At 55.2% G+C, this 27,541-nt stretch overlaps 12 protein-coding genes across 12 annotated transcripts in view; 7 read left to right on the top strand and 5 right to left on the bottom strand.

Annotated features, from left to right (window-relative positions):
• Window positions 1-667: 667 nt before the first annotated feature.
• Window positions 668-3,040, top strand: N657DRAFT_564609 (TAF5-like protein; the record flags this gene model as incomplete). The annotated part of the gene is made up of 3 exons (XM_062788294.1): window positions 668-943; window positions 998-1,803; window positions 1,867-3,040. The coding sequence occupies 3 exons, from the start codon at window positions 668-670 to the stop codon at window positions 3,038-3,040; spliced, it is 2,256 nt and encodes a 751-aa protein (XP_062651740.1).
• Window positions 3,041-3,371: 331 nt separating this feature from the next.
• On the top strand, window positions 3,372-5,820 carry N657DRAFT_590797 (Vps5-domain-containing protein). Its single transcript, XM_062789893.1, has 4 exons — window positions 3,372-4,181; window positions 4,278-4,658; window positions 4,714-5,316; window positions 5,376-5,820. Exons 1-4 carry the CDS (start codon window positions 3,528-3,530, stop codon window positions 5,526-5,528), a joined length of 1,791 nt encoding a protein of 596 aa, XP_062651741.1. The 5' UTR covers window positions 3,372-3,527; the 3' UTR covers window positions 5,529-5,820.
• On the bottom strand, window positions 5,662-6,786 carry N657DRAFT_642046 (uncharacterized protein). Its single transcript, XM_062792266.1, has one exon. The coding sequence runs from the start codon at window positions 6,565-6,567 to the stop codon at window positions 5,875-5,877; it is 693 nt and encodes a 230-aa protein (XP_062651742.1). The 5' UTR covers window positions 6,568-6,786; the 3' UTR covers window positions 5,662-5,874.
• A 52-nt stretch (window positions 6,787-6,838) lies between these two features.
• N657DRAFT_688140 (uncharacterized protein) lies at window positions 6,839-8,194 on the top strand. Its single transcript, XM_062796923.1, has 2 exons — window positions 6,839-7,161; window positions 7,228-8,194. Exons 1-2 carry the CDS (start codon window positions 6,993-6,995, stop codon window positions 8,058-8,060), a joined length of 1,002 nt encoding a protein of 333 aa, XP_062651743.1. The 5' UTR covers window positions 6,839-6,992; the 3' UTR covers window positions 8,061-8,194.
• A 64-nt stretch (window positions 8,195-8,258) lies between these two features.
• On the bottom strand, window positions 8,259-8,828 carry N657DRAFT_590807 (uncharacterized protein). The gene is made up of 2 exons (XM_062789894.1): window positions 8,692-8,828; window positions 8,259-8,596 (listed from the first exon to the last, which is right to left on the bottom strand). Exons 1-2 carry the CDS (start codon window positions 8,765-8,767, stop codon window positions 8,307-8,309), a joined length of 366 nt encoding a protein of 121 aa, XP_062651744.1. The 5' UTR covers window positions 8,768-8,828; the 3' UTR covers window positions 8,259-8,306.
• Window positions 8,829-9,559: 731 nt separating this feature from the next.
• Window positions 9,560-10,665, top strand: N657DRAFT_678492 (aquaporin-like protein; the record flags this gene model as incomplete). Its single annotated transcript, XM_062796071.1, has 6 exons — window positions 9,560-9,694; window positions 9,747-9,969; window positions 10,046-10,109; window positions 10,171-10,260; window positions 10,320-10,539; window positions 10,606-10,665. 6 exons carry the CDS (start codon window positions 9,560-9,562, stop codon window positions 10,663-10,665), a joined length of 792 nt encoding a protein of 263 aa, XP_062651745.1.
• Window positions 10,666-11,617: 952 nt separating this feature from the next.
• On the top strand, window positions 11,618-14,233 carry N657DRAFT_237126 (heat shock protein 90). Its single transcript, XM_062786358.1, has 3 exons — window positions 11,618-11,871; window positions 11,954-12,242; window positions 12,305-14,233. Exons 2-3 carry the CDS (start codon window positions 11,985-11,987, stop codon window positions 14,162-14,164), a joined length of 2,118 nt encoding a protein of 705 aa, XP_062651746.1. The 5' UTR covers window positions 11,618-11,871; window positions 11,954-11,984; the 3' UTR covers window positions 14,165-14,233.
• A 941-nt stretch (window positions 14,234-15,174) lies between these two features.
• On the bottom strand, window positions 15,175-17,017 carry N657DRAFT_541630 (Pkinase-domain-containing protein; the record flags this gene model as incomplete). Its single annotated transcript, XM_062787827.1, has 2 exons — window positions 15,175-15,767; window positions 15,826-17,017. Coding segments are annotated over 2 exons (1,785 nt in total), but the record flags the coding sequence as incomplete, so codon positions are not given.
• A 2,865-nt stretch (window positions 17,018-19,882) lies between these two features.
• Window positions 19,883-20,434, bottom strand: N657DRAFT_613169 (WD40 repeat-like protein; the record flags this gene model as incomplete). Its single annotated transcript, XM_062790406.1, has 1 exon — window positions 19,883-20,434. One exon carries the CDS (start codon window positions 20,432-20,434, stop codon window positions 19,883-19,885), a length of 552 nt encoding a protein of 183 aa, XP_062651748.1.
• A 348-nt stretch (window positions 20,435-20,782) lies between these two features.
• N657DRAFT_535153 (uncharacterized protein) lies at window positions 20,783-21,037 on the bottom strand (the record flags this gene model as incomplete). Its single annotated transcript, XM_062787770.1, has 1 exon — window positions 20,783-21,037. A coding segment is annotated over one exon (255 nt), but the record flags the coding sequence as incomplete, so codon positions are not given.
• Window positions 21,038-23,206: 2,169 nt separating this feature from the next.
• Window positions 23,207-25,859, top strand: N657DRAFT_642051 (uncharacterized protein). The gene is made up of 3 exons (XM_062792267.1): window positions 23,207-23,724; window positions 23,789-25,304; window positions 25,375-25,859. Exons 1-3 carry the CDS (start codon window positions 23,561-23,563, stop codon window positions 25,399-25,401), a joined length of 1,707 nt encoding a protein of 568 aa, XP_062651750.1. The 5' UTR covers window positions 23,207-23,560; the 3' UTR covers window positions 25,402-25,859.
• A 542-nt stretch (window positions 25,860-26,401) lies between these two features.
• Window positions 26,402-27,541, top strand: part of N657DRAFT_237308 (DDE-domain-containing protein) — a 3,656-nt gene continuing 2,516 nt past the window's right edge. Inside the window, exon 1 of the mRNA XM_062786359.1 lies at window positions 26,402-27,024. Within this exon, the coding sequence (XP_062651751.1) occupies window positions 26,699-27,024 (326 nt within the window). The 5' untranslated portion in view covers window positions 26,402-26,698. The remainder of the gene's footprint in view (window positions 27,025-27,541) is intronic.

Genomic DNA, 27,541 nt, shown 5'->3' on the forward strand with positions numbered 1-27,541 from the left:
CGCCGGTAGAGTAGGCAGTCGAACCCATTATCACCGCGAGTGCCGTGTTATTCTACCTCATTTGTAACGTCTGCATCGACATACGCGCACCTCCATCGACATGTCCAATCCAGCAGCCCAGGGTGCCGTGTCAGGGGGGGTCCCTTACACTGGACAGCCTCAGTCGGCAGGAGGCCCTGGGACCGGCGCTGCTCCAGCGACGACGAGCTCTAGCAACCCGCCATCGGCTCAAAACCTCAACCAGATTGTGAGTTATTTTTTCAGACACAATATAATACCCCATTGCTTTTCTTCTTGTCAATTTTCCCTGGTCGACAGCCTCTGTGCCGAATCCTTGCCCTTGGAGATAACACCGTCTCTCAACGAGCCCAACATCATGGACGACATCGATGGCCTATTCGCAAGGCAGTTAGTCAGGAAGCCTTGATCGCCGAGGTATGGTGAGCCATGCGCTGTTAATAATTGACTGGCTAGAAGCGGGCTGGAGGATGTTTGGAGTTCGCTCGGGGGCCATTGTTTTATTATCGACCTGCCATTCAAATACACGTCACCTAACACACAAAGAACGCAAGCTTCCCGGGCCACCCACGCAAGAGCGTCTCAACACCGCTAGACCTTGGTTCCTCCTACATTTTAACTCTCTCCATTTCACTGCGACAATCTCGCCATGCCTCCCAGCCCGCGATTTCTCCCTCCTGCTCCAATCCAACGGGCGCACAACGTGGTCATGAACCATAGCTTACAATCTTTCGATTCACAGGTCACAGACTATCTGAAGAAGAAAGGCTTTACAAAGACCGAAGCCGTCTTTCGGCAAGAGACAGCCTACCTCGGTCCTGACGGGAGGCCAGCCCAACGACACGAAGACCCCGGCCCAAAGAAGTATCTGAGAGCCTTTCTGTTATTGAAGAAGTGGATCGAGAATAACCTCGATATCTACAAAGTGAGCTCCATCTTGGTGCATGGCTTGGCGCGTTTGTTACTGACGCACATCCAGTTTGAGCTGAGAAAGCTTCTCTGGCCCGTCTTTGTCTACTCCTACTTGGAACTGGTCGGCCAGGGTTACAACGACGATGCCAAGCATCTGCTGGAGACTTTGAGGCCACATTTTGATGCCGTTCATCAAGATACGCTGGCGCTGTTGGCTACAGTCACGCTACCCCAGCACATCAACGAGAACCAGACCACGCGACTCTACCGCGAAAACAAGTACCGCATCCCCTTGAACCAGTCGCTTTCGGGCAATCTATTCCACTTCCTTGAGCGCGAGGCGGACGAGGGTGGAGCGACTATCACCTACATCCTCCAGACCCACTGCAGCGTCGAAACGAGCGCGCGGGGACCTATCGAGCCTTACAGCTTCGAGGCTATCTATCGTCGTGCCCAGAACCTTGACCTGGATGAGGTCGACGCCCAAGAAGGAATTCCGGGCGTGTTCACCGGAGTTTCCAACCGCGATGTTCTCGACACTAGCGCCAAGCTCAAGCTTGGTCCGATGCCACTAGAACCCGAGCTCAGGGACGATGTCCGAGCGGAGCTAGAAGACGAAGACCAGAGGAACCCGCCAGCAGACGGTCGGCCCACTCTCGTCGAGGAGTTTGATAAGCGGATCAAGCGCGAAGAGAGCGCCGACGCGCCCTCGCGAGCAGACCTCCCCCTCCCCCCGTCCCGTGGACGGGATGTCGTCATGGAGATGCAGAAGGTCCGCGAAAACCGGGATAGGTTCCAGATCGAGGGCCGCACCGGCGGCATCGGCATCCCAGTCTCGGCCTGCATGTTTACTTTCCACAACACCCTTGGGAGGTAGGTTGCAGCGTCTCTGTGAGTCTTACATGGAAAAGTCAATTGGCTGACTGACTTGCCTAGTGTATCCTGCATGGACTTCTCCAACGACCACCAACTTGTGGCAATGGGCACGATGGACTCGTATATTCGGGTTTGGTCCCTAGACGGCAAACCACTCAGGACAAAATTCGAGCATGAAAAAGACGTCAAGGTCAACAACCGGAAGCTTATTGGGCACTCAGGTCCTGTGTACGGCGTCTCGTTTTCGGACTCGATTGCGAACCTCAACCGCAACATCTATGCCGACACCGACGAGAAAAAGCCCGATACCAGCACCACACTCTTGTTGTCGTGTTCAGCAGACGGGCAGGTTCGGCTTTGGTCACTGGAATCGTGGGCGTGTTTGTGCATCTACAAAGCGCATGATGGCCCAGTGTTCCGCGTGCTCTGGGGTCCGCACGGGCACTACTTTGCCACGGCTGGATGGGACAAGACAGTGCGCATCTTTTCCCAAGACCATGCCTCAGCTCAGCGCCTTCTGGTCGGCCACGATACCAGCATCTCAGCGCTGTCCTGGCATCCCAACGGCACATATGTGTTTTCGGCGTCGGACGAGATGGACAAGTCGATCCGCATGTGGTCCATTATTACAGGCAACTGCGTGCGCATCTTCACCGGGCATACGCACTACATCAGTGCCCTGCAATGCGCGCACAATGGCAAGATCCTAGCCAGCGCCGACGCCGGAGGGAACATCATCCTGTGGGATATCGACAAAGGTACCCGCATCAAGCGGTGTCGCGGCCACGGGAAAGGCGGCATCCCGTCTCTTAGCTTTAGTGCCGAGTCCAACGTTCTTGTGTCTGGTGGCTTGGACGGTACAGTCCGTATCTGGGACATCGAGCTGCCTGCGGATCCCAACAAGTCCAACCCTCTTACAGTGGGGCCCGCTCACCCCGGACCACAAACGGACGGGGCAGTGCCTGGCGATACCATCGCCGTCGGAGGATCCTTGGATAGTCGTAGCATTACAGTCGGTGGCCAGCCGGCGCAAGCAGCGGGTTCGAGCGCATCTGCGGCCGGCGTCGGCACTAGTGGAGGGGGAGGCGGAGGTGGGAAGAAGAAGGCTAAGGAAGTTCAGATCACACCGGACCAGATCAGTGCCTTTGCGACCAAGAAGACGCCCGTCATGAAGGTACAATTCACGCGCATGAACTTGATTGTGGCGGGTGGCTGCTACGACCCTGAACGGTAGGAGCGTCAGGGTTTGGTAGGATAGCTTCATGGTTCTTGCAGTGGGAATGATAAATTCGTTGGCAACATGGAATCAGCAGGGTTTTGCTTGGGAGTCGCATTGACTTGGTCGGAGAAGGCTGCTTCTGAGCCTGGAGTTTGGGATATGTACAATGGTGCTCAACGGACCTGATATCCAATCATGCAGGTTGTTTCCGTCATTGAAACAAACATTATTCAAGCTCAACGATGATTGTAGAGGGCTCCTGGAGCTCATGATAACCCCACATTGATCAACTGCCAAGAAAGGCTTAGTTGAACGTCCTGGGAGCACATAGGTAACAGCAAGGCCAAGAGCAACCTGCCTTCCGCCATCCACAATCAGCAACGCAGGCTTCCTTCCCAACAGCTGGTAGGTGCCTTTGCCACGCACTGATAATTTGTGGTCGCGTCCCCTCTGTTTGGCTATTGACAATTGAAATCCACCTAAACCACGTACACCCCTCGCAATGGAAGATCCCTGGGCGGATTCGGCGGGCACCTCGTCGCAACAGACCGCCGACGATGGTACCACGGCCGCTTCCACCAGTGGCCCTGCGCAAACTACAGCCGCCACCGCTCCGACATCCTCCACCCGTTCGTCGCGCGTCACCCCACGTCGCCTCGTCGCCCAGCCCACCCGACTCCAAGCAGTCGAAGACGACCCGCTCGGTCCCCTCGGCGCATCAACCACTCCCGCCGTCGCAGGCGACGATGACATCCTCTCTCCCTCAGCAGTGGGCGGCAGCAAAGATGGTGGCCCGCCCGTGCCGCCGCTCAAGGAGACCTCCCTCTCCGTGCGCACCACCATGCCCGGGTCAGCGTCCGCCGCGGCTGCTGCGAAGCGCCGCGGCGGCCCGCCTGATCCGCATCGCATCGACGACGACGATGAAGAGTTTTTGATAGGAGCCGGGCAGAGATCCGGAGGAGGAGGAGGAGTAGGAGTAGGGGGACGACACCCGCCTCCCGTGCAGGCCGCCCTGCCCAGCCCCGTGCGCAGCGCCACGCACCCCAGCGTCAGCGTTGAGCAGGCGGCGAGGCCGAGCTTCCAGATCACGGTGGGCGATCCGCATAAGGTTGGGGATTTGACGAGTAGTCATATTGTTTACTCCGTTCGGACCAAGGTGCGTACTTTGCTAGGGTTTCGGTTCTCCCGAAGGTGTTGTTTTGGAGGAAGGAGTGGAATAAGGCTGACTGAGAGCGGCTCGTGGGGTGGATAGACTACGTCGAAGGCGTACAAGCAGACCGAGTTTGAGGTCAAGAGGCGGTATCGCGACTTCCTGTGGCTGTATAACACCCTTCACGCCAACAACCCTGGCGTGGTGGTGCCACCGCCGCCCGAGAAGCAGGCCGTCGGGCGGTTTGAGAGCAATTTTGTGGAGTCGAGACGGGCGGCACTCGAGAAGATGCTCAACAAGATTGCGGCACACCCGACGCTGCAGTTGGATGGGGACCTGAAGCTGTTTCTGGAGAGCGAAGCGTTCAATGTCGACGTCAAGCACAAGGAGCGCAAGGAGCCGAGTCTCGGCGAGAGCAAGAGTGTGCTGGGCTCGCTGGGGTTCAATGTGGGAAGTGGGAATAAGTTTGTTGAGCAAGACGATGTGAGCAGAGGGAGCTGTGACATAGCGTATTGGGGCGCGTTGCTAACTTCTGCAGTGGTTCCACGACCGCAGGGTGTATCTCGACGCGCTGGAGAACCAGCTCAAGGCGCTGCTCAAAGCCATGGACAGCATGGTCGCCCAGAGAAAGGCCATGGCCGAGGCAGCCGACGATTTCTCTGCTTCACTCCACGCGCTCTCAACCGTCGAGCTATCACCGACCCTTTCCGGACCACTCGACGCTCTCTCCGAGCTGCAGCTCACCATCCGCGACATCTACGATCGCCAAGCACAACAAGACGTGCTCACCTTTGGCATCATCATCGAGGAGTACATCCGTCTGATTGGCAGCGTCAAGCAAGCGTTTGCGCAGCGCCAAAAGGCCTTCCACAGCTGGCACGCGGCCGAGTCGGAGCTCACCAAGCGCAAGACTGCGCAGGACAAGCTGCTGCGGCAGGGCAAGAGCCAGCAGGACCGGCTCAACCAGGTCAATGCCGAGGTGGCAGATGCCGAGCGCAAAGTGCACCAAGCCCGGCTGCTGTTCGAGGAAATGGGCCGGCTAATGAGGTCTGAGCTGGACCGGTTCGAGAGGGAGAAGGTGGAGGATTTCAAGTCGGGAGTGGAGACGTTCTTGGAGAGCGCGGTAGAAGCGCAGAAGGAGGTCGGTCGCGTTTCTCTCTCTCTCGGTTGTTCCCGTCCCTGTGCTGACATTCGTGCTAGTTGATTGAGAAATGGGAGACATTCCTCATGCAGCTCGACGCAGAGGACGACGAGACCGTCTTCTACCGGCCTCCCGTTGCTCACACCAACAAACCTGCGGGCGACACGGCAGTCGACCGGGCTCGCGCTAGGATTCATGAGGATTCGGATTAGGCGGCTGTGGACAGACCGTCGTTGGCCTGTTCTCTGGTAGATGGCACGCAGGCGGTGCGAACTGACCGAGCTATGCAGGGAGGCATGAGGTAAGGGAATAAAGCGTTAGATGGACCATACAATGTTCGTTCAGACGGCGTAAATACTTTCTTAGGGGGTTTTGTTGTCATTGTATTATACACAGCCATGTTCCGCATGTCGCGGCAGCTCTCTTCTGGCTTATCGATCCGCGCACCTGCCAGAAAGACAGGCTTGCGGCTCTTCAGAATGCAAGATTGATTTTCTATGTTACAGAATATGTTCCTCATTACAGAACGACCGGAAGCCTGCCGGTTGCCGGTTGCCCTTATTTCTTCTTGCCGCTCTTGTCCTTCCTCGCCTGGTCCTTGGCGCTCAACCCGCCCTTGATGTTTTTATCCTCGGTCGCGTACGAGCTGATGAGGTCGACGAGCGAATCAAAGGGATCTTCCTGCGCCGCTGTTACTTGTGTGGGTTCTTGGGCCGCTGCAGCATCCTTCACCTCGACCTTCGCATCCCCCTTCTTCTGGCCACCCGCCTTCTCCACCCTGACCGCCTTCTCCCCTTCTTTAGAGGCCTCGGCAGCGGCAGTTGCAGCGGTGGCCACCTCTTGTTTCGGGCCGGCGGCGGGATTCTCCAGGTCCCACACCGTGCCGAACCGCTCTCGGAAAGCGGCCAGCTTGCCGGCCTCGTCCACCTCGACGTTGCGCAGCGATTTCTCGGTCGGTTGCCACAGGATGTGGTTGCGGCTGTCCTTGGCCGACTTGTAGAGCGCCAGCGGCGAGGTGGTGCGTACCGTGAAGGTCGAGCCGTCGCTCAGCTGCACGAGCTGGGTGAACTGGTAGGGGCGGCGGTGCCGCAGGACAAAGGTCGCGTGGCGCACTTGGTGGGCTGCTGTTGCTGCATTTTGTGGTAATGGGACGGCGGTGGCGGATGGTGGGTGTGTGAGGCTGGGGGAGGTAGTCGGGAGGCACCCCGCCAGGGAGGGCCGGCGGAAAACGGTGGAGGGGAGTTTCCCCATGATTGGAAGGAAGGTCGGGTGTGGCGTTACTCGAGTGGTTTGGATGCCCGAACTGGAGGGCTAAAAGTCCGGGAGCTAGTCGTAGAGAGTATGTCGGCCGCGATTGGCAAATCTGCGCTCGGTGTTGTAGGCAGGGGCGATTGGTGTCGCCCGGATTCGTCTCCTCGGCTGAACCACGTTCGGCCGCCGGGACACGAAGGTCGAAATTTTGATACGGTGGTCGTGATAGTCGAATGTGCACTGTTATCGCTCCAGGGTTGTTATCTATGTCTTATTTTCGCTGCGGGTCGGCTTGTTCCCAATCTTTGCGACAAATTCCATGTTCGGCCGTTAGAAGCCGCCTTCACGCCGGTCCCACCGCAGCGAGCAGCAAACCCACTTACTGACTGGCTTCCATCGCAAGCCGTCGGTATTCATGGGCTGAGATGAGCAGGTGCCGCGTCCTGGTGGGCTTGGCCGCCGAGCGCGCTCCACTGTCCTCACTCGTTTCCCGGCGCGGTCATGGCTCCTCCGGCCCGGCAGACGCCGTGAAGCTGTCCCTGACCGTGACCAGTCAACCGCCTTCAGTTTACCCTTGGACGTCCAGCCCCAACGGTATCGCCCTTTCACCACAACCACCCATATCGCCTCCCCTGGCTCCCGCTGACTCAACTCTACTAGCGCCCTCCTGCCGTCCAACCCTCTTACGTCGACCCTTCCACACCACCTCGCCAGCATCCCAGCGCCACCGCCGCCCGCGGACCTTCCACCTCACCGACCCTCAACCCCCCACAACCCACCCTCACTCATCCGCATCCCCCTCAAAGGAGGATACTACCACCGAACCGACACTCCCCCTCCCCGAACAGTTCCGCACCGTCATGCGCCTCCTCACCCACTCCGTGGTAGTCTGCACCGCAACACACCCGTCCTCCTCCGCCTGCCATCCTCCGATCCCGCGCGCAATGACCATGTCCTCCTTCACCTCCCTCGCGCTGCGCCCGACGCCCGTGGTCAGCTTCAACATTGCCGTGCCGAGCCGGACCCTGGACGCCGTGGCGGCCAGTGGGCGGTTCAATATCCATGTTCTTGCGGACGACGAGGCCGGGGCCAAGGTGGCGGATTGGTTTGCGGGGGGAAACGCAGAGGGGAGGGAGGTTTTTGAAAAGCTGGTTCAGGGCGGCGGGGTGGAGCGGGTTCGCTTCATGCCTGGCTCCGCTTCTGCGGAGGACCGGGTGGCTAGGGGGAATGAGGCGCCGGTTTTGGAGGGGCGTGGTGTGCTATATGTGTTGAAGTGTCGGTTACTGGTTGATGAGCCGTCTCACGGTTTGGTCAAGGTAAGGGATCACTTTATTGTCCTTGGGGAAGTGTTGAAGATAGAGGATGGGTCTGAGGCTGAAAGGGAGGCTGAGGAGAGGTTTGGGCTGCTGTATGTGGACAGACGGTACAGGCAACTGGGCGATTGCATAACACCTATTGAGAAGGAAGCGAAAGGGGCGATAGACCGGGAGTAGAGGGGATCAGTCGGCTTGTACACTGCTGCGTGTGATTTTGCTGGGGTTATATGGCAGCGGCGTTAGGGGACATTGCTAAAGCACCTAGACATGTACGAATATGGCAGCATTCATACTGGGCGACATTTTAGACGGATGTCACGACTTTCATTGTCTTCTCTCAATGAACCCGTGTCAATTGCTCCGCTGAGGCTTCTGGCCAGACTCTAACTCCAGGCCCGAGACATCCGTCAAGATAGCCGGCGTTTACTGTCCCTTGGTAACGCCCTTGATGCCCACGAGCTCAGTCTCGAAGATGAGAACGGCATTGGGCGGGATGACACCGCCAGCACCGCGGGCGCCGTAGCCGAGAGCGGGCTGGATGGTCAACTTGCGCTTCTCGCCGATCTTCATGCCCAGGAGGCCCTCGTCCCAGCCCTTAATGACCTGACCGGCGCCAACGACGAAGTTGAGAGGCTTGCCCCGCTTGTAGCTTTGATCAAACTCGCTGCCATCGCTCTGAAGGGTGCCCTTGTAGTGGACGTCGATGCTGTCGCCTAGCGCAAGCCTTTAGCAGTTTTGTTTGATGGTACGGTTGCCCCTAGTGCCTGGCAGTGGCAGCGGCACGCTAGGGGCTAATCGGAGAACTCACCGCGGGCCGTCTCGCGGGTGCCTTCGCCCTCAGCCAACACCTCGATCTGAAGACCGTTGATTTGGGGGATAGTCATTTTGACTGATATGAGATGACGATGTCAAGACAGTGTGTCTGTCAATTGATTGTTTTGCTGAAGAGCAGTTCGAAGTTGTTTGAAGGAAGAGAAGAAATGGGAATCGGGAACTGTGGGGAGCTGTGAGCTGTAGCCAGGGGTCCTTAGGGCGGGGTAGCTTTGCGTAACGCAATCAGAAAGAGGGGTTCATTGCTGCCGCCTTCTATGCAAATTGAACGCTGCATGCAAACACGGGGGAGGTCAAACCCAGACGGTTCGCATTCAACCGTGACATCCAAAGCCACCGGACTTCCTTGTCATCGAACATGTCCAACCAGCTCAACGCTGATGCCTAAGCTACCTATGGAGTATGGCCACACTCCCGAGGTCATCATCACTTCGCCCGCGTGCTGCTCAGGGTTAGGGCACGAGATCGACAACGAAACGACCTCGCATAGAACACAGGTGTGATAAAAGTTGTGCTGTCGAGCTCCCAATTCCCGGAGTTGTCAAGGCTTGCAATTGTGTGGTGCTCTGTACCTATCCGAGTGAAAGAGCTCGGCGGATGCTTCCTCAGACCCACCCATGTTGGATCAGTATCATCAGATGGGTAGAGCTTCAGCTCCCCTTCGCCCTTATAGAGTAGACGTTGCAAAAATTATGAGGCAGGGGATACCTTTGTGACGGCAGTAGAGGCCAAGAACCAGTAATGAGAGCCAACAGTCCATTAACTGCAGTCGCAATACCTTGTCCAGGCACTCCGTCGTCATCAAGAAGAGCCCTCACCAACCCCCCGAAGCTCCCAAACACAGTATGTCGGCGGCGCGGTTCGAGGGGTCCTTTGCGGGTACAGCACGAGACATCACCGTACGCCATGTCCGGCCGTGGTACCGCAGACGAGACTATTACTTTGAAGGATGGCGAGATCCCGTGACTTGGCGCACTGCCGTAAGCAAAACCCCTCGCAAAGACTGAGTGTTCGCACTGACACGTACCACAGATTGATGAGTGTGTAGCCACGGCGTGTTCCATCTATCTGGGGGGCCAATATGGAATGACTTTGATGAACTCAGGCGTGACCCAGGTCGCTGCCTACGTTGGCATATTCAATGCCGTGTTCCTCGCCCTCTTCGTCTACGCGACAGCAGCAGCGACGGGTGGCCACCTGAGCCCCATGATCACCTACACCACGGTACTCTGCGGCTTGACTCCCGTATCAAAAGGTAAGTAAGAATGGCCAGCTCAGCAGTGGACAATTGGTAGCTGACCAAGGAGGGGCGGTGTTAATGACCTCCCAAGTCCTCGGCGGTATCCTTGCCGGCGGAGTCCAGCGCGGCGCTTGGGGCGCTGAGGGAGCTGTCTCGTAGGTAGCCCCTCCTTAGAAACCTACGCATTGCAAAGCTGACATGGTTCGATCCGGCAAGTCATATAGGAGGAGGGAACTTCTTCGACCCGACACAGATAACGCCCGGTCAAGCGTTGCTGACCGAGATCGTGTCGTCATTTAACATACTGTAGGTTGCCCCATTTGTCGTTCTTGCCCACGAACATGTCCTCATAGGCTGCCACACAGTTACCTGGCGATCGGTACCGGGCTTGATCCGCGGCAGCAAGTGCTATACGGCCGCCAGCTCGTGCCCCTGCTTGTTGGCTTCAGTTTGGGCATCGTGTCCTGCGCGACCTCAGGGTTGGCCGCGGGATACACTGAGGCGTGTATGAACCGGGCTCGAGCGATCGGCCTCGCCATTGCTGGGTCAAATTGGCGCGACCATTGGATATGGTGGGTTGGGCCAGTAAGCAGGTTTTGCCCTTAAAATATCGGGCGACTCCAGTATGAAATGCTGACATGGGATGACCAGGCCGCCGGTTCGACGTTGATTGCGATGATGTACAGGTTCGCACCACCGTCCCATGATTGATGGGGTCAGGCAGAACATGGAGGAGCATGATGGGCACCAAATCACAGAATGCACGATGAAACCTGACGAGGGTTCACGGAAAGAAAATGCCTGAGCCTTGTTTGGCCAAATTTGTATTTTCTGAAAATCCAACAACATAATCAATTATCGTGGTCTTGTAAAGTTGAGGTGAATGAGTGGTAGAGGGAAGGGAGGAGTCTGTTGTGCGGATTAACTCGAGACTGCCTTGGTGGAGCATCCGGCCCGCAGTCCGCCGCCGCCAACAGACAAGCATTTGAGCCCAGAACAAAATGGAGAGTATACTATTTGCACATCAAGTCGCTGATATACTTTGAGATAGCACCAACCGCAACGGAGTCAGCTCCTGTGTTTGTTCGAATCAGCACTTAAGCAACTAGCAACGCCGCTCTTGGTCCCTTATTAGCAATGTTGTAGTTGACCGCCTGCCAAGAACACTGCGGGGCATGTCCAAAGGAGCAGCCTCGTTTCAGCCTCGCATGCGGGGTCAGGCGTTGACTCTTCTGGAGCGTTCTCTGTCCGCCTCATCCGAGAAAATCCTGAACAAGCTGGATTGCCGTTGAAGCGGACACTCCCCTGATTGATTCTGTACATGATTTCTTCAATGTGTCGCATCTCCTCTGAATGTTCCGGCAAGATCCCGAACATCTCTTTACTTGACCGCGGCTTGCGATTGCAGCCTCAAGGTGGGCCTCTGCCTGGGGAGCTTGTTCCACAAGCCAATCAGAAGCCGCCGTCGTTGCTGTGGATGCGGATGGAAGCGAATCAGAAGAACGCCGCAGAATTTGGGCGATAGAATCTCATAGAATCTCTGTCGAGCACAGCCCAGGGCAGCCCGCAAAGACATTTTAGCTGCCACGGGTTCCTGCCTTCTCTCTTCTTCACCTTCTCTTCTTCGTCGTCCAAACCACTCCCTTTTCTCTCACTTGCCGTCTGCAAAGCGACCAGAAGGTTTTTGAGGCGTTGACCGTTGATCATACCGCAAATAATCCCCTTGGTAAGTGCACATTGGTGAACTCAACCGCTTGGTTACCCCTCAGCCTTGTCGGCCATCTCCATTTGCAGCACTTTCCAGATCCCAGCACGTTCCATCCGTTTCTCCAACATTCTCACATGCACCTTGACTTCCAATTCGCGTTCTTTGAAGGCCCTCGGCCTTTATTTCAAACATCTCTCGCTGCCGATTTGGTACATCGACCAACTCGCATCAACCCGACTCAGATCTGCAGATCAGAGACTCGAACAAATCTAACTGACTTCCCACCGTCAGATACCCAACAGATCACACAGATACCCTCAAGATGGCTGAGACGTTCGAGTTCCAGGCTGAGATTTCTCAGCTGCTCTCGCTCATCATCAACACCGTCTACTCTAACAAGGAGATCTTCCTGCGAGAGATTGTCTCCAACGCCTCCGATGCGCTCGACAAGATCCGCTATGAGGCTCTTTCCGACCCCAGCAAGCTGGACTCCGGCAAGGATCTCCGGATCGACATCATCCCCAACAAGGAGAACAAGACGCTCACCATCCGGGATACCGGTATTGGCATGACCAAGGCTGTAAGTGCGCTCCGCTTTTGCCGAGCTGGCGGAACAATCGCTAACAAACGGTCCGTCTCCAGGACCTCGTCAACAACCTCGGCACCATTGCCCGCTCTGGTACCAAGCAGTTTATGGAGGCCCTCACCGCTGGTGCCGACATCTCCATGATCGGCCAGTTCGGTGTCGGTTTCTACTCTGCCTACCTCGTCGCTGACAAGGTCACTGTCATCTCCAAGAACAACGATGATGAGCAGTACATTTGGGAGTCGAGCGCCGGCGGCACCTTCCACATCACCCCCGACACCGAGGGAGAGCAGCTCGGCCGCGGCACCAAGATCATCCTTCACCTCAAGGACGAGCAGCAGGATTATCTCAATGAGAGCCGTATCAAGGAGGTGATCAAGAAGCACTCCGAGTTCATTTCGTACCCCATCTACCTGCACGTCAAGAAAGAGACCGAGAAGGAGGTCCCCGATGAGGATGCTGAGGAGGTGAAGGAGGGCGAGGACGGCGAGGACAAGAAGCCCAAGATTGAGGAGGTTGACGACGATGAGGAGGACAAGGAGAAGAAGAAGAAGACCAAGAAGGTCAAGGAGACCAAGGTTGAGGAGGAGGAGCTCAACAAACAGAAGCCCATTTGGACCCGCAACCCTCAGGACATTACCCAGGAGGAGTACGCTTCCTTCTACAAGTCGCTCTCCAACGACTGGGAGGACCACCTCGCCGTCAAGCACTTCTCGGTTGAGGGTCAGCTCGAGTTCCGCGCCATCCTCTTCGTGCCCAAGCGCGCCCCGTTCGACCTCTTCGAGACAAAGAAGACCAAGAACAACATCAAGCTCTATGTCCGCCGCGTCTTCATCACCGACGATGCCACTGACCTCGTCCCCGAGTGGCTCAGCTTCGTCAAGGGCGTCGTCGACTCTGAGGATCTGCCACTTAACCTGTCTCGTGAGACTCTGCAGCAGAACAAGATCATGAAGGTCATTAAGAAGAACATCGTCAAGAAGTCCCTGGAGCTTTTCAACGAGATTGCCGAGGACAAGGAGCAGTTCGACAAGTTCTACAGTGCGTTCTCCAAGAACATCAAGCTCGGCATCCACGAGGACTCGCAGAACCGTGCCACCCTCGCCAAGCTACTGCGCTTCAATTCGACCAAGTCTGGCGATGAGATGACCTCGCTTTCAGACTATGTCACTCGCATGCCCGAGCACCAGAAGAACATGTACTACATCACGGGCGAGTCGATTAAGGCCGTCGCCAAGTCTCCCTTCCTTGACTCGCTTAAGGAGAAGGGTTTCGAGGTGCTTTTCCTGGTCGATCCCATTGATGAGTATGCCATGACTCAGCTCAAGGAATTCGAGGGCAAAAAGCTTGTGGATATCACCAAGGACTTCGAGCTCGAGGAAACCGAGGAGGAGAAGAAGCAGCGCGAGGCTGAGGAGAAGGAGTACGAGGGTCTCGCCAAGGCCCTCAAGAACGTGCTCGGCGACAAGGTCGAGAAAGTTGTCGTCTCGCACAAGCTGGTTGGCTCCCCATGCGCTATCCGCACCGGCCAGTTCGGCTGGTCCGCCAACATGGAGCGCATCATGAAGGCCCAGGCCCTCCGTGACACCTCCATGAGCAGCTACATGTCGTCGAAGAAGACGTTTGAGATCTCGCCCAAGAGCCCCATCATCAAGGAGCTCAAGAAGAAGGTCGAGGCCGACGGCGAGAACGACAAGACTGTCAAGTCGATCGTTCAGCTGCTCTTCGAGACGTCGCTGCTGGTCTCTGGCTTCACCATCGAGGAGCCTGCTGGCTTCGCTGAGCGCATCCACAAGCTTGTGTCGCTGGGCCTGAACCTCGACGAGGAGCCTGAGGCTGCTCAGGAAGCCCCGGCTGCTGACGCCGGCGCCGCTGCCGCCGAGACTGGCGACAGCGCGATGGAGGAGGTTGACTGAATGATGAGATGACTGGGAAATGAAAACTTGGGATTCGGAGTTTGACGGGGTCTTCGGTTTCACGGCACTTTAGTTACCCATCTGCATCAAACGGTGGCCTCGGCCTAATACCTTCGCAGCCTTGTTGCTCTGTAACTCTAGTCTAGGATGCGGGTGTGAATCATGATCTTTGACGTAGACATGACTTCGACGGTTAGATGATATTTTTGGTCCCAGAATCGTTGTGCAATGTGAACGCGGACCGACTGCCCATGAACCACGAACCACAACTGATCTGAATGTTGGTCCTCCTCACTGATCGTGTTCACATAGCCAGTGTTATAGGCTTGTGGATGCTGGCCGTGGGCAACGACCATTTTTACTCTCCGTAGTTAGTGTTTGGGTCTCCATAAAAAGCAGCCGATTTCACTTATCGACACCTTTTGCTGACAGGACCACATGCCCAGCTAGAGCCACACTGGAAGACACAGGCGTTTAACCGGATGAAGCAGGAGAATGCAAACGCAATGAAATGTTATTTTATTCCATCTCAAATATATGATCATGCTTCCTTGCCCCCATATTATGTATAATGTATAGTTATCTATCCAACAAAAACCGCAGAAGCGAAAGATCAAATCAGCAATAAAGTGATGATGATCCAGCCCCCTCCAGTACAATACATCAGGACTCTAAAGGCACCATCGCTGGTTCCGAGTCCTCATAAACGCCCCTTTCTCTTTCCCGTAATGCTTCGTCTGCATCGCCGTCATGATCTTGTCTTGTTGTATCGTCATCAAACCGATGCGAAAGGAGGAGAAAAACAAAGGTATATGCTAAAATACATCATCAGAATTCAGTCGGTCCGTCACACCAACCCATCGCAGAAATCAATGTCTCTGGCATAGGAAAATATCCCGGTGCAGTGAAGAGTGAACTCCACACAAACCCTTTGTCCCTACACCGCTTGATTGGGCATGCCAATCAACAACCCAGGCGGTTCCCTCCCTCCTTCTCAGGAAGCGTCCGCATCATACCTCCTCACCCTCCTCCTCCTCCCTGAACCCAATCCCGCCGTCGACACACACGCCCTTGCCAACCCACTCCGTCTCGGCCACCTTGGTCAAAGGCCACCTACTCCTGGCCCTTTTCAGCAACCCCTCAACAACCTCCATGGCCCCGACCAACCCTTTCGCCTTAAATTTCTCGAGATCCGCCTCGTGGTCGCCCTCCCCCTCCTCGCCCTCTCCGGCGCCATACGCATACCAACGCCATTCGACACGAGCAATGCGATGGCTCGTGCGGCTGCGCATGCGCATCTGCATGGCGTAGTCGACACCGTGGGGGCCCAAAGACGGCGGGGGATCGAAGGGCAGGCGAGCCTCGAGCAGGGCGTACAGCAGGACGCCGAGCGACCAGGCGTCGGTAGCGCGGCCGTCGTAGGGTTGGCCCATGATGACCTCGGGGGCGGCGTAGTCGTCCGACCCGCAGCGCGTCTCGAGCTTCTCGTCGGGGGCGATGCGGCGGGACAAGCCCAGGTCGGTGAGGGTGATGACCGAGTACGGGTAGGTTGTCCAGTCGGTGTCGGGGGAGAGCTCGGAGGGTGGGAGGTTGACGAGGACGTCTGCGGAAGAATTTAGGATGAGGGTCGGGGTTTGAGATGGGGGCAAAGTTACACTTACTCTCTAGTTTGATGTCGCGGTGGACTATGTTTTGAGTGTGGAGATAATTGACGGCGCCGACCAGTTCGGAGAACATGCGGCGGATGAGGGGCGGTGTGAGCAGATCGGCATGGCTAGTGGCGACGTCAAAGAGGTCACCGCCCGGGTAGTAGCTGAGCACAAGGATGGCGCGGGTCTGCTCGATGTTCCATGCCTTGAGGTTCACGAGCGATGGGTGTCGAACCGACTGCATGATTTCAAGCTCCCGCTTGAGGCTCATCTCGATGCGGTCCTCGGACGCACCGCCTCGAGGACCGTGCTCACTGATCTTAACGGCTACCAGAGACCGGCGTTGGTGCGCGGAGTGTTCTTCTGGAGCTTGCAGGCTGGTACCTGGGCCGTCATGCTCGTCGCCAAAAGAGCATGACGAGGTATGACTCGTAGCCAAATAGACTTGGCTGAAGGTGCCTTGGCCGAGAACCCTGATGGCCCGCCAACGGCGCCGTTTCTGGTCGTACCGGCCACTGGCCTCGAAATATACAGCGCCTGGCGGCTTGGTACCGGCACTTGATGCAGAAACTGCCGAGGTGTCGCCCGCAGTCATTGACGACTCACTCGGTGGTGGCGTCGGTGGCTTCTCGATGGGAGTTAGGCCCCTCGCCTCTGATAGGTGGGGCTCCCGGCGCAGATGTCCTTCGGTCGAGGGCTTCAGGTCGAGCTTTGCACGGACACCGGACACGGTCGACATACGCTTAGGTACCAACATAGGATCCGGGATATATTCGCTGATGCTCCGATTCCTCGTATGGCGTGCCGACACTTGAGGCTGAGCGAGTCCGCCGTCCCGGTGCTGTTTGGTATCATTCGTAGGCGGTGGGCATGGTGTCAGCCCTCCATAAGCCTTCTTCGTGTTTGTTGAAGCAGGGGCATGGCCGTTGGTGTCGAGGGGTGCGGATACTGGTTGGGAGGGGGCCATCTCACGGGACGACGTCCGCCGCTTCCATGGGCCGGGCGAGTCTGTCGCTAATAGAGGCGAGGGGAGAGGAGTTATGTCGCCCATGGCGGAGATGACAGGGCTCGGAACAGCGGAGCTGGTGGCCGAAGCAGAGCCTAGCGAACTGTAAATGCCGTTGGTTTTGAGGCTCGGGGTCCTGGAGATGGGTCGGAGTGACTGTGCCGAAGACTTATTTCGGAGGTTAAGACCTGGACGTCTCGCGGACTTGACAGGCGTCGCATAGCCTGAGACCAGGTGCGGAATATCGGTTTGAAGGTTTAAAGCTGGTTCCCCGGTGTGTGGGAGTTGCTCAGGCGAGAGAGTGAGGTGGCTCGAGTCCTTGATCGAGTACTCGGCCGCGGGTGGCGGTGCGGGAGGTGATGGAGCAATGGTGCAAGAGCGGAAAGGGATGGAGCTCGCAGACGTTGTGGGACATAGTGCGAAGGATAGGTCAGAGATTGGGAAAGCCGTCATGTCGACGTTGATGGCCGAAGTTGCTTGCGTATTGCGCTCGTTGAGGGCTTTGGCAGCGGCTTCCGCGGCCGACGTGCTCACGTAACGCGCATGATGACCACTTGATTCGTCGTGGCTTTCGGATGGTGGCAATTGAAGAGGCGTCGAGGACATGGCGGCGTTGCACTTGAGAGCCAAACTCAGCGAGTCGGGCGAGACGGGTGGGTGTCGAGATGTCGCCCGGCGGCGTGACACGGGCGGTTGAAGGCGGCTACAAAGTTGCTTCTGATCACCAAGCAAGGTAGGTTGTGTCAGCCGTCCAGGGTGGTGGTGCTTCAGCACACTCTGCCTCTGAGCCCAGTGGGTCCGTTGGCTGGAGATCGGCGTCCTTGTGCGCGGCAAGTGGGGCGCCAGGCCGTGGGGCTTCTGACTTTCTGCACTTACAGGGGCCTGCTGGTTATCTCTTCAATCCAATTTCACGTCCCTCGATATTCGGAGCTCCCGCAATGAAGGGAGGCTTGAGAACTGAAGGAACCCCGCACGAAATGTAAGTAAAGGTTAGGGATATCTTACCTGACAAGTCGTGACACGGAACAGTGCAGTCCTTTAGGTATGAGGTGCTTGGTCAAGCCAGTCGAGGAGTGTGAAAAGGGAAGGTTGCAATCGGGGTCAGTGGGATCTTTAAATTATATTTTCTGTGCAGTTCAGGCCGGGCAACGTTGACTCGGGCGTGAGGTTGAGGTGGGTGGACTTGCGGATGGTAACCAGGAACACGGTCCCTGAAGGGACAATGGGGAATCCATGGGTCTGAGGCCAGGTACAACGGACATCAGGTGGTTTCGAGCACAGACAACTAAGGTAAGCACAGAGACACTGGCAGCCGAACCCCGAGTTCAAGTTTAGAGCACGACAAAACTGAACCTAATGTTGCTGCAGCAAGCTGGGATGCAGTGGTCGTGTCGACATGCGTGCAGTAAGCAAGGTAAGGCACTAGGTATCAGTGAAAGACACGAACTTTGCCAAGACATACCAGGAACAATCAATCGCAGGTCTAACTAAATGTGTGCTGCAGTGCTGCAGGTGTCTCAGAACCTTGAAGGTAGGAGCTAGCTGCCTTGTTCTTAAGTCTGAAAATAACTCAAGGTACTACTGGTATGCGAATGGCAAAGAGAATGCAGATAACGGTGGAACTAACGAGCGCGTCAACATGTTCCCATGCTCGATGATACCACAAAGTCAATCAGCTGCAGTAGATTCCTTCCGTCATCGGACTCGTTCCGACATTAGCGAGTCTCTCCACCTTCCTTATCTCGAATGCAAGAAAAGACAGTCGATATCATGATGAAGTCTTTGAACTGTCCATCTCGAGCACCCCTTGATTGCTTGAGTAGCTCGAGTATGTAGGAAAAGAAACCAACTCCGCAGACACCGAACCCAAAAGCAGCCCCTCGTTGAGCCCCGCAACACCACGATGGCAAATCCGCGACAGCAATTGGTCGCCAGCCTGGGACATCGTCTGGGCCGCCGATAAGCTCTTCGTTCCACGGAGACCTTGCAGCTTTCACAACAGGTGCATCCCGAAGCACTGACTGCTGCATGCAGTAGATGCTGCATGTGTACGGGACCCGGCCGCCGCATATCGTCTAGGGAGGTGGCACAGATACGGATACATGATTGGAGGCCGCTTGCGAGATACAGTAACTGCGTAACATTAGCTATCGGTAGTTGGGCCTCATCCTGTCTCGTCGATTGGTCTCAAATCCAGAGAACTGACTGGACATTTTCAAGCTACGTTTCAAGCTACTCACAGGTACAATACAATACAATACAATACAATACAATACATCGACGCCCGGCGGATAACCCGAAAGGGCACTATTACAGTCTGACTATACATATCCCAAGGCTCACAGGTACAGTCGCTAGCGAAATCGCCTTCCGCCCCCAGAGATACTGCTGAATTCTCACGCACGGACTATAAGCCATATTTGGCACTGTGAGTTCCCGACTGGGCCTCTTACAGGTGGTACGTGCCTCAATCCTGGCTTGCTATCGCCCCGTTACTATCTTCTCCCCTCTATATCCACATACCGTTTAAATCCAAACATTCTCACCTAGCAGTCACCGTAGTCAAGTTATAGCTCCTGGACCAAGGACCTTCTCGCAGGTGTTCAACGTCAACATTCGCAAATCACAGCATTGCAAAGTGACGCAGAGTAGGTAAACAGAGGGTCACTGCGCACACGCAGCTAACCAGCGGTCAATTGAGGGTAACAGCAAATGGTGATCCTGTCGTCTGAGTGTCTTGCAGCCCAGTTAATGAATTGCGATGAGCACCCGAGGCTCCAACTCCAATATAGGGGCCGAGTTCAACTGGGCCGCCTCTTTGCCCATTCAAAACAAGATCCTTATTAGCAGTACTATAAAGGGTCCACACCCCCTGGCCGTTACCGTGCCAAAGCGACTTCTAGTTTTGAGGAAACATCTTGAAAGTACTAGAACTTAGCATAGGAAGCTATAAGTTGACCGGTTCTCCCACACCCTTCTTGTGGCTCGCTATGGGAAAGAAATAGAGAGAGAAAGTGCAAGGGGTTAGTAATAAAATCAGAACGTCGAAAGGAAAGAGCTCCACTACTGAATCGAACTGCTGTCTGTGAACATGAAGACTAAAATGCGGCCTGAAGAACAGCCAATTGACACAGTCGTTCCAGATATAGCAGAAGATGATGGCCGATACTCAGGCGGCAGCCACAGCAGGTTTTCTCCTTTATACGTAATCCAGGCACCATTGCTGCTCAAGCCATAACCCATAGCGATCGGTGATGAACAATCAGCAGAAGCAAAGCCTAAAACTGTAGAAATTGTGGGAGTTCGTATGTCGAATGTGCCAGGATTAGTATGCAAAAGGTTCGAGTTAGATTCATGAAAGTGGAGATCATAGACTCCGCCAAACTCGACCATCGACACGCACTGGCTGGTCGCCGGATCCCAAATCTTGACGGTCTTGTCGTAGGACGCCGACGCCAGCCGCGTCGCATCGGGCGACCAAGCCACGGAGCTGACCGAGCAGCTATGGCCCTCGAGCGTCGGCACGCACTGGCCGGTCGCCGGATCCCAGATCTTGACCAGCTCGAGATCGAGTCCTTCGGCCAATGTTATGCTACAGGCTTTCTGATATTCCATCTTGAGCGCCCTGTCACCGACCTGCGAGGACTGCCAATCGCTATATCTCTCAACAGCCACGTCACGCGGTCCACTAATCTCAAGGCGCGCAAGAAACATGGACGGCTCTAGTTCTGATGGTGCCGGTGTCGGTGCTATGGAACACGAGGACGGTCCTTGATGTGGTAAAATATTAGTCTCTTCGGCGTCAAGCTGCATGGGCCGCTCCAACAGCATCTGCTGTGAAACCGACGAGGGCCCTCTCTTGGTTCCACGTTGGGCTGACGTGCCAGTCTGGCTAGTCTCCACGTATTTAAATGATATGTCAATCCTGAGCTTCTTCCCCTTCAGAAACAGACGGCTCCAGGCCTGCAGCTGTTTCTCCACCAACGCCCAGTCAATATCAAGCTCCTCGAATCGTTTAACGAGGTCCCGTTCGGAGCGGTCTGTCACCGATATTGTGATATTCGTGTCGTCCGCCTTGAATGACTTGTTTCCTGGTAGTTTCTTGCGTAGGAGCTTGTCCAGCTTCGGCCGCAGAACTATGTCCCAGAAGTCGCTAGGAGCGAGGACGAGGTCCTGTTCCGTATCCTTGGAAACCCCTTTACTATTGACCGTCAACTTCCACTCGATAGAATAATGGATGCATGTAGGCGGGTGTTCGTCGTAGTCTAGGTCGTTGCGCCAATCAGTCAGCTGAAGAAGCGGCGAACTGCGCTGGATTTGTTGGCTATCGCATGCTCGCACTGAATCCTGACCATCATCAACGACAACTGCCGAAGAAGATTGCGTTAAAAACAGATCACTTCAAGTCTCGATCCTATCGTCGTCCGGCCAGTTGACCAGTTCAGATCCTGGCAAAGCGTCATCAAGGCCTGCAGATAGATCTTGCAAACGATAAGCATCGCTCCGATAGTTGAAGGCAATACTCACCCATATTGGTAGGCCGTACAGCGTCGCCTTGATCACCCGTTCCTCTGCGCAATGAACGATCTGTCGCACACTTGGTCGTCCACTGGGCTTGGCACTTTGCCAAGGCAGTCCCTGCGCAACCCACTTTTCCCGTCTTCATCCCACCCTCCCCAACAATCCAGACCAAGCATGGCTCGAAAGTCCCAGCGTCGCCAGACCTGCGCCGCATCGTTCGTACACAACGAAAAGAATGGTGTCGGGATGGGCCGTCCCCGTCCAGTACGCACATCTCCGAAGCTTAGATGGCGGGCTGACGACTTACGGCGTTATCTTCGTTCTCGGCCTGAAAGGATATCCAGGGCAGAGCGTGACACCCGAGACCTGAAGCCTCGAAGATGCAGTACCCGCGGTCCTGAACAATGGGAATGACGGTTTCTGATATCGACTGCCAAGGAACGAGTGAAGCGCACCCTGTCAGGCCGTTCGGGCCTGATGAGGTGCTTCTCAGGGCAGATACCATGCGGGACAGACTGGTGGGCTCTTCCGGAGAAATGTCGCAGGGTAGGGACCCGCCACGAATATCGGACGGTAATAAAAGTCTATACTACACGGCCTTGGTGGAACAGGCAGTGATGCTGATACAAGGCCTGATGGTATCGAGAGCCTCCGGCCTCGGCAGCATTGTCGTTTGTCTTCGACGGCTCTGATGCGCATTCAAGACAAATAAGTCTGAGGCAAAACCTCATGCCATCAGAAGACCCGCCGGTTGGACCGCGACCAGATTTGCTCTCGTTCGTATCGTATATGACCGAAAGCCACTTCTGGACTGTTAGATTGAACTCGGAAGAACATGTAGTGCGGTGGTCAGTACGCCGTATAGGTTTGCATGATGGGAATGGACGCTGATCTGTTGGGCACGCTCAGCGCGGTGCCCTTAGCGACACGGAAGGGTGTTCAACAGCGAACGTACTGCAATGTAAATAGTCATTAGCGGGTACGGACGTTTGAGTTATATCTCATGACAGTCTTACTCTCTTAATCCTCCAGCAGTATAGATGGCATTGTAGTTTCGCTTCGCCTCTGGGACCATGTGTGCTATGATACAGAAGTTCTCTTAGAGATAAGAGCTAAAAAGACGTACTCTGAAGTCAAGTGATGTCTAAAGGAGAACTGTTGCGTTGAAGCGGCCGTGACGCATGTTGGAGAATGTGTTGAGCGGAAGCGAACAAGTGTTGGAGCCCTGGAGTAGCAGTCCCTATGCGAAACCTGTGAAAGAGAGGAAGGACTCTGGCCATTAGAGCGTGCATCAAGCGCTTGCCAATATATTGGCAGTATCAAGTCAGTGTAGTGCTATATATTAAGAACACTGGAGTAATGTAGAGCAGGATAATAGTAAGCGCAATCATGTCACTTGTAAGTGGTGTTCTGTCGAAGTCAAGATCTCTCGTAACTGCTAGATAAAAGAATATATGATTTTAAACAGTATGCGAACTTTGCAGACGGGGGAATGTGAGAAGGTTGGATCCAGATCTGGCCCACATCGTATGTACCATTTCAGCGAGGTACAAGCGGGGCTCAGATTACAAGGATTCATAACATAAGTAGTGGCTCATAGACCGTGCGCTGAGTTGAAGCGACATGTCTGGGGCGGAAGGCGATTTCGCTAGCTACTGTATGGAAGTCCTCCATTAAAGAGTACGCCGATTTGTTTGTCGGCGCTGTTCAGAGCTTCGAACTGCCAGTTGAAGATGATCCTAGCCGTCAGGCGCCCCACTTATTTCTCGGTCTGGTAATGGCTGACTCGCACCTGTGGCAGTGACGTAGTTGGTTTTTGTCCGAACGGTTGTTGGTCGGAGGCTCCAGAGCCACAACTCCAATCATCTGAAGAACACGCACGCCGTGTTGTGGTTAATGAATCGCTGCCGGCCAGCAAAAAAAATCCACATTTCGTGATAGGCATTCAATTCTGACGTTGAAACTGCTGTCAAGTGATGCGACAGGGTGGATCTATACCTCCGTACCGCCTTCGATTTATCAATCATCCAGCCACTATTACCGCGCATCATCCCGTTCACCCAGCCCATTGCGTCGAGTCAGCCGAAAAATAAACTGCCCCAGCCTTGCCGTCGAGGCTGCCAAACATTCAGTGCAACGGCGCAACGTGGCGTGAAGAAGCCCAGAAACAGAGGTTGACTTTAGTTGATTGCACTCGCTCTGCTGCCTTGAGGCATCGTCATGGCTTCCACCTCGGCAGACGTATCGGACCGGGCCGCTGACACCGTCATGCGACCCCGGCCGCGGAAGCCAATTCATTCTCAGCTCTCACACATGAGCAACGTGTCCAAGCCAAACAGTGCGCTCGATACCCCCAGCAATGATCATGGCACCGGGACGACGAGGTGAGCAGAACGGATGCGTTTGGAGTCACTGGAGACATGCGGCTTACCTTTGTCCTCTTGACAGTGGCCGCTCGACACCAGTACCCCTTGACGCACCTCCGTCAGTCAAGTCCCTCTCGACAGCCCGCAGGCAAGTCCGCGCAGAGCAGCGCCGCCGCCTCTTCCCCACGATTGAGTTCGCTAGCCGCGTCTCCCACTTCGACCCGAACAGCGATTATCGCGATTTCCATGGCTTCTTCAACCTCTTCTGGATTGGCCTCGCCATCATGGCCATAACCACGATGCTGCGCAACATCAAAGACACAGGATACCCTCTCCGTGTCGAGATTTGGTCCCTCTTTACCGTGAAGTTGTGGCACCTGGCCATCGCCGACTTCCTGATGGTTGCCACAACCGCCATATCTTTGCCGTTGCATCGCCTTTTTCGCGCCGCGCCGGCCGGCGGTCCCTTGACGTGGGCGAAGGGTGGTATGGCCATCATGAGTGTATACCAAGTCTTGTGGCTGACCTTCTGGATTGCTGTGCCTTTCTTGTTGGATTGGACTTGGACTTCGCAAGTTTTTTTCCTGCTCCATGCTATGGTGATCTTGATGAAGATGCACTCATATGCCTTCTACAATGGCCATTTGAGCGAAACCGAGAAGCGCTTGCGCGCCCTCGACAACCCATCAACCGCCTCGCGAGCCCCGGCCTATCTTTACCCGACATCAGATAATCCCATGGGCACGATAGCTAGCCCTACGAGACCGGAAGCAAGAGGCAAGGGCGGTGGTGAAGACGGTGCGCTTGGGGATGCGGACGCGGTTGCCCAACTGCGCGAGGACCTAGCTCGAGAGTTGACGAGTCCTATCGGTAACATCACGTACCCAGCGAATTTGACCTGGGCAAACTACGCGGATTACATTTGCTGTCCCACTCTCTGTTACGAAATCGAATACCCACGGACGGACAAGGTTGATTGGAAGAATTTAATTTCCAAGATAGTCGCCATCTTTGGCTGCATCTTCCTTCTAACAGTCATATCCGAAGAGTTCATTCTGCCAGCTCTTGTTGACGCTTCCCGAAGGCTTGATCCGTCCCTCAGACCCGCCGACTCGCCCCTGGCAACCACCGACGTGCTGCTAATCCTCGCCGAGACGATGTCGTGGCTGCTCTTCCCCTTCATGTTGACCTTCCTGCTCGTCTTCCTCGTCATCTTTGAGTACGTACTCGGCGCCTGCGCCGAAATCACGCGCTTCGCGGACCGTCACTTCTACAGCGACTGGTGGAATAGCACCGACTGGATGGAGTTTTCGCGCGAGTGGAACACTCCCGTCTACAGCTTCCTCCGTCGCCACGTCTACAGCGCCAGCCGCCCGCACATCGGCAAGGCTAACGCCACCGTCATTACCTTTTTGATCAGCGCCGTGGGTCACGAGATCGTCATGGCGTGCATCACCAAGAAGCTACGCGGCTATGGCTTCGTCTGTCAGATGTTGCAGCTACCTATTGTCATGCTGCAGCGGACGAGATGGGTCCGAGGCAAGAAGACACTAAACAATGTGTGCTTTTGGTGCAGCATGATCATGGGGCTGAGCTTGGTACGTGTTGCATGTCCCGCTCCATTGACCGAGTAATATGCTAACCCCCAGCGTCTTCTTTGTCTTGCAGATCTGCTCGCTATACGTCCTGGTATGAAGTACATACCAGTGGCTATTGAGTGCCAGGCAGTCAGCGTGTGGCACGTGGTACACTCCGCCCCAAGACTGACAAGGGAACTATTGGGGGGAATTGCCATTTATTTGTGTGACCACCTGGCTCTGTGACCAGTGTTCCCCCACGACCCCATGGCCGACGCATCTGAGCAAGTACTCAGCAAGGCGAAGCATTCCCCAATCTCGGGCAGTCAGGCCTGAATGGTAGATCGGAAGAATGCATGACGTGGATCTGTGAGACCAGTGAAGGGAAGGGAAGGCAATACAGCTGTGCAAGCATTGTCTTCACGAAGCATTCACGTAAGGAACAGAAGATACCCGCTAGCGTTCAAATAATCGTGCATACATCGAAGATGGTACACCATCAGTTCCACTTGTGAGGTAGATAGTATAGTAGATGATATGTGCTTGTCGTACAGCGAAACAACAGGGAGCCTGGAGCATATAGAAATCAAACCTCCTCCTTCAGTAACGTACATTCTCGGTGAGTGGCCCATATCAGTGAGTGGGCCACTTTTCTACGCGACGCGCTACATCTACATTTTATATCAACTTCATCCATTACCCAATATCGTACATTATCAGCGAGTGACCCATATCACCGAGTGACTCACTTTCTACGCGACGCGACACCTTTATACGCAACAACAACTTTCCTCCACCATCCAAGATGCCCTCTACTTTAAAAGAAGGCCAGATAATTTTGGCCCTCCAAGCTCTTCAAACGATGAGAATCTAAGCAAACGAGCCGCAGCTAAGATCTACGGAGTCGACCGTAGAACTCTAGCGCGCCGACGCGCCGGCAAGCCTGCACGATGCGATACTACGCCTAATTCGAGAAAGCTTACGCAACTGGAAGAGGAGGCTATTGTTCGATATATAAATGAGTTCTCTACGCGAGGATTCTTCCCCAAGGTTAGGTGGTGTGGAAGATACGGCCAACCAACTGCTCCGCGAACGCGACGCGCCTCCTGTCGGCAAGCTCTAGGCGCACCGGTTTGTCAAGCGCCAACCATAGCTCTGTACGTTTCACGCGTTAATATGACTACTAGAGGGCCAAGTGCGAGGATCAAAGGTCATTGGCGAGTGGTTTACGCTCGTATGGAATACTATGGCCAAGTATGGTATCGTGATTGATGATGTCTATAACTTCGACGAGATCGAGTTTATGATGGGCATCATTTTCGCGGGTATGGTAGTTACGACCTCTGATGGCCATGGCAAAGCAAAACTGGCCCAGCCTGGCAATCGCGAATGGCCAACTGTGATCTAGGGAGTCAATGCCCTCGGCTGGGCTATCCCTCTCTTTATTACGGATCCGTATCTTAGCCGCGCAATACCACCTCGCTAATTGGTACACCGAGTGCAACCTCCCAACTGACTGGCGCATCGCAACTACTGACAATGGCTGCACTACCAATGCGGTTGGCCTAGAGTGGATCAAGCACTTCGACTACCATACGGCGCGTCGGACAAAGGGTAAATACCGGTTGTTGATTCTCGACGGCTACGAAAGCCACCACTCGACCGAATTCGAGCTCTACTGCCAGTGTCACGGCGGGACAGGCGGACAATCCAATGACAATTGTATTCGGGCTAAACTACAGTCTAAGCTCTATTCCGTCAGGTACGGGCAGGCTTGATTGTCAAGACGTAGCTCGAGGAGCTACGAACAGATCTCGCGGCAGCGAGGTGCAGAATATTTAACCCACAGGGGCCCGTGCTTTCCACATGCCGGGTTCCACCCGTGGGTCTTAGCAGCAGAACAACAGCATTACGCTCTTGTCACGGGCAATGCTCGTGCCGGGGTTAGGGTTGCATTCCATGTAGATTAGATAAGGCAAGCTCACTGGAGTGGGTTTTGCGTTGCCACCCTCTTGGTCAGTGCGCAGCCCACCTTGCCCTGCAGGGTTTTCCCACGGCTGCGCACAGCCCACAGAGTTCTGGTTCCTTGTGCGATCTTAGTGTTGGATTTGGCAGGTGGTCAGAGAGGGCAGTTCAGGGGTGACCAATGGCTTGGCACCAGGATTCTCAGGATCAGGAACAGGCAGGGAACTTCTGGAAGAACACAGACAGGTACATCATCATCAATTGAGTGGTTGCCCATTTTTTTGATACCCAAT

Source organism: Parathielavia appendiculata (assembly GCF_033297405.1).
Source record: "Parathielavia appendiculata strain CBS 731.68 unplaced genomic scaffold N657scaffold_2, whole genome shotgun sequence".
In the NCBI taxonomy this organism is placed as follows: Eukaryota; Fungi; Ascomycota; class Sordariomycetes; order Sordariales; family Chaetomiaceae; genus Parathielavia; species Parathielavia appendiculata.

Bases quoted from the DNA above. Each gene is read 5' to 3' on its own strand.
- N657DRAFT_590797 (XM_062789893.1), top strand. From the start codon at position 3,528: ATGGAAGATCCCTGGGCGGATTCGGCGGGCACCTCGTCGCAACAGACC. The intron at 4,182-4,277 runs GTGCGTACTTTG...TGGGGTGGATAG, and splicing joins TTTACTCCGTTCGGACCAAG to ACTACGTCGAAGGCGTACAA. The intron at 4,659-4,713 runs GTGAGCAGAGGG...TAACTTCTGCAG, and splicing joins AGTTTGTTGAGCAAGACGAT to TGGTTCCACGACCGCAGGGT.
- N657DRAFT_642046 (XM_062792266.1), bottom strand. From the start codon at position 6,567: ATGGGGAAACTCCCCTCCACCGTTTTCCGCCGGCCCTCCCTGGCGGGG.
- N657DRAFT_688140 (XM_062796923.1), top strand. From the start codon at position 6,993: ATGAGCAGGTGCCGCGTCCTGGTGGGCTTGGCCGCCGAGCGCGCTCCA. The intron at 7,162-7,227 runs GTATCGCCCTTT...CAACTCTACTAG, and splicing joins TTGGACGTCCAGCCCCAACG to CGCCCTCCTGCCGTCCAACC.
- N657DRAFT_590807 (XM_062789894.1), bottom strand. From the start codon at position 8,767: ATGACTATCCCCCAAATCAACGGTCTTCAGATCGAGGTGTTGGCTGAG. The intron at 8,597-8,691 runs GTGAGTTCTCCG...GGCTTGCGCTAG, and splicing joins CACCCGCGAGACGGCCCGCG to GCGACAGCATCGACGTCCAC.
- N657DRAFT_237126 (XM_062786358.1), top strand. From the start codon at position 11,985: ATGGCTGAGACGTTCGAGTTCCAGGCTGAGATTTCTCAGCTGCTCTCG. The intron at 12,243-12,304 runs GTAAGTGCGCTC...GTCCGTCTCCAG, and splicing joins GTATTGGCATGACCAAGGCT to GACCTCGTCAACAACCTCGG.
- N657DRAFT_642051 (XM_062792267.1), top strand. From the start codon at position 23,561: ATGGCTTCCACCTCGGCAGACGTATCGGACCGGGCCGCTGACACCGTC. The intron at 23,725-23,788 runs GTGAGCAGAACG...TCCTCTTGACAG, and splicing joins CATGGCACCGGGACGACGAG to TGGCCGCTCGACACCAGTAC. The intron at 25,305-25,374 runs GTACGTGTTGCA...TTTGTCTTGCAG, and splicing joins TGATCATGGGGCTGAGCTTG to ATCTGCTCGCTATACGTCCT.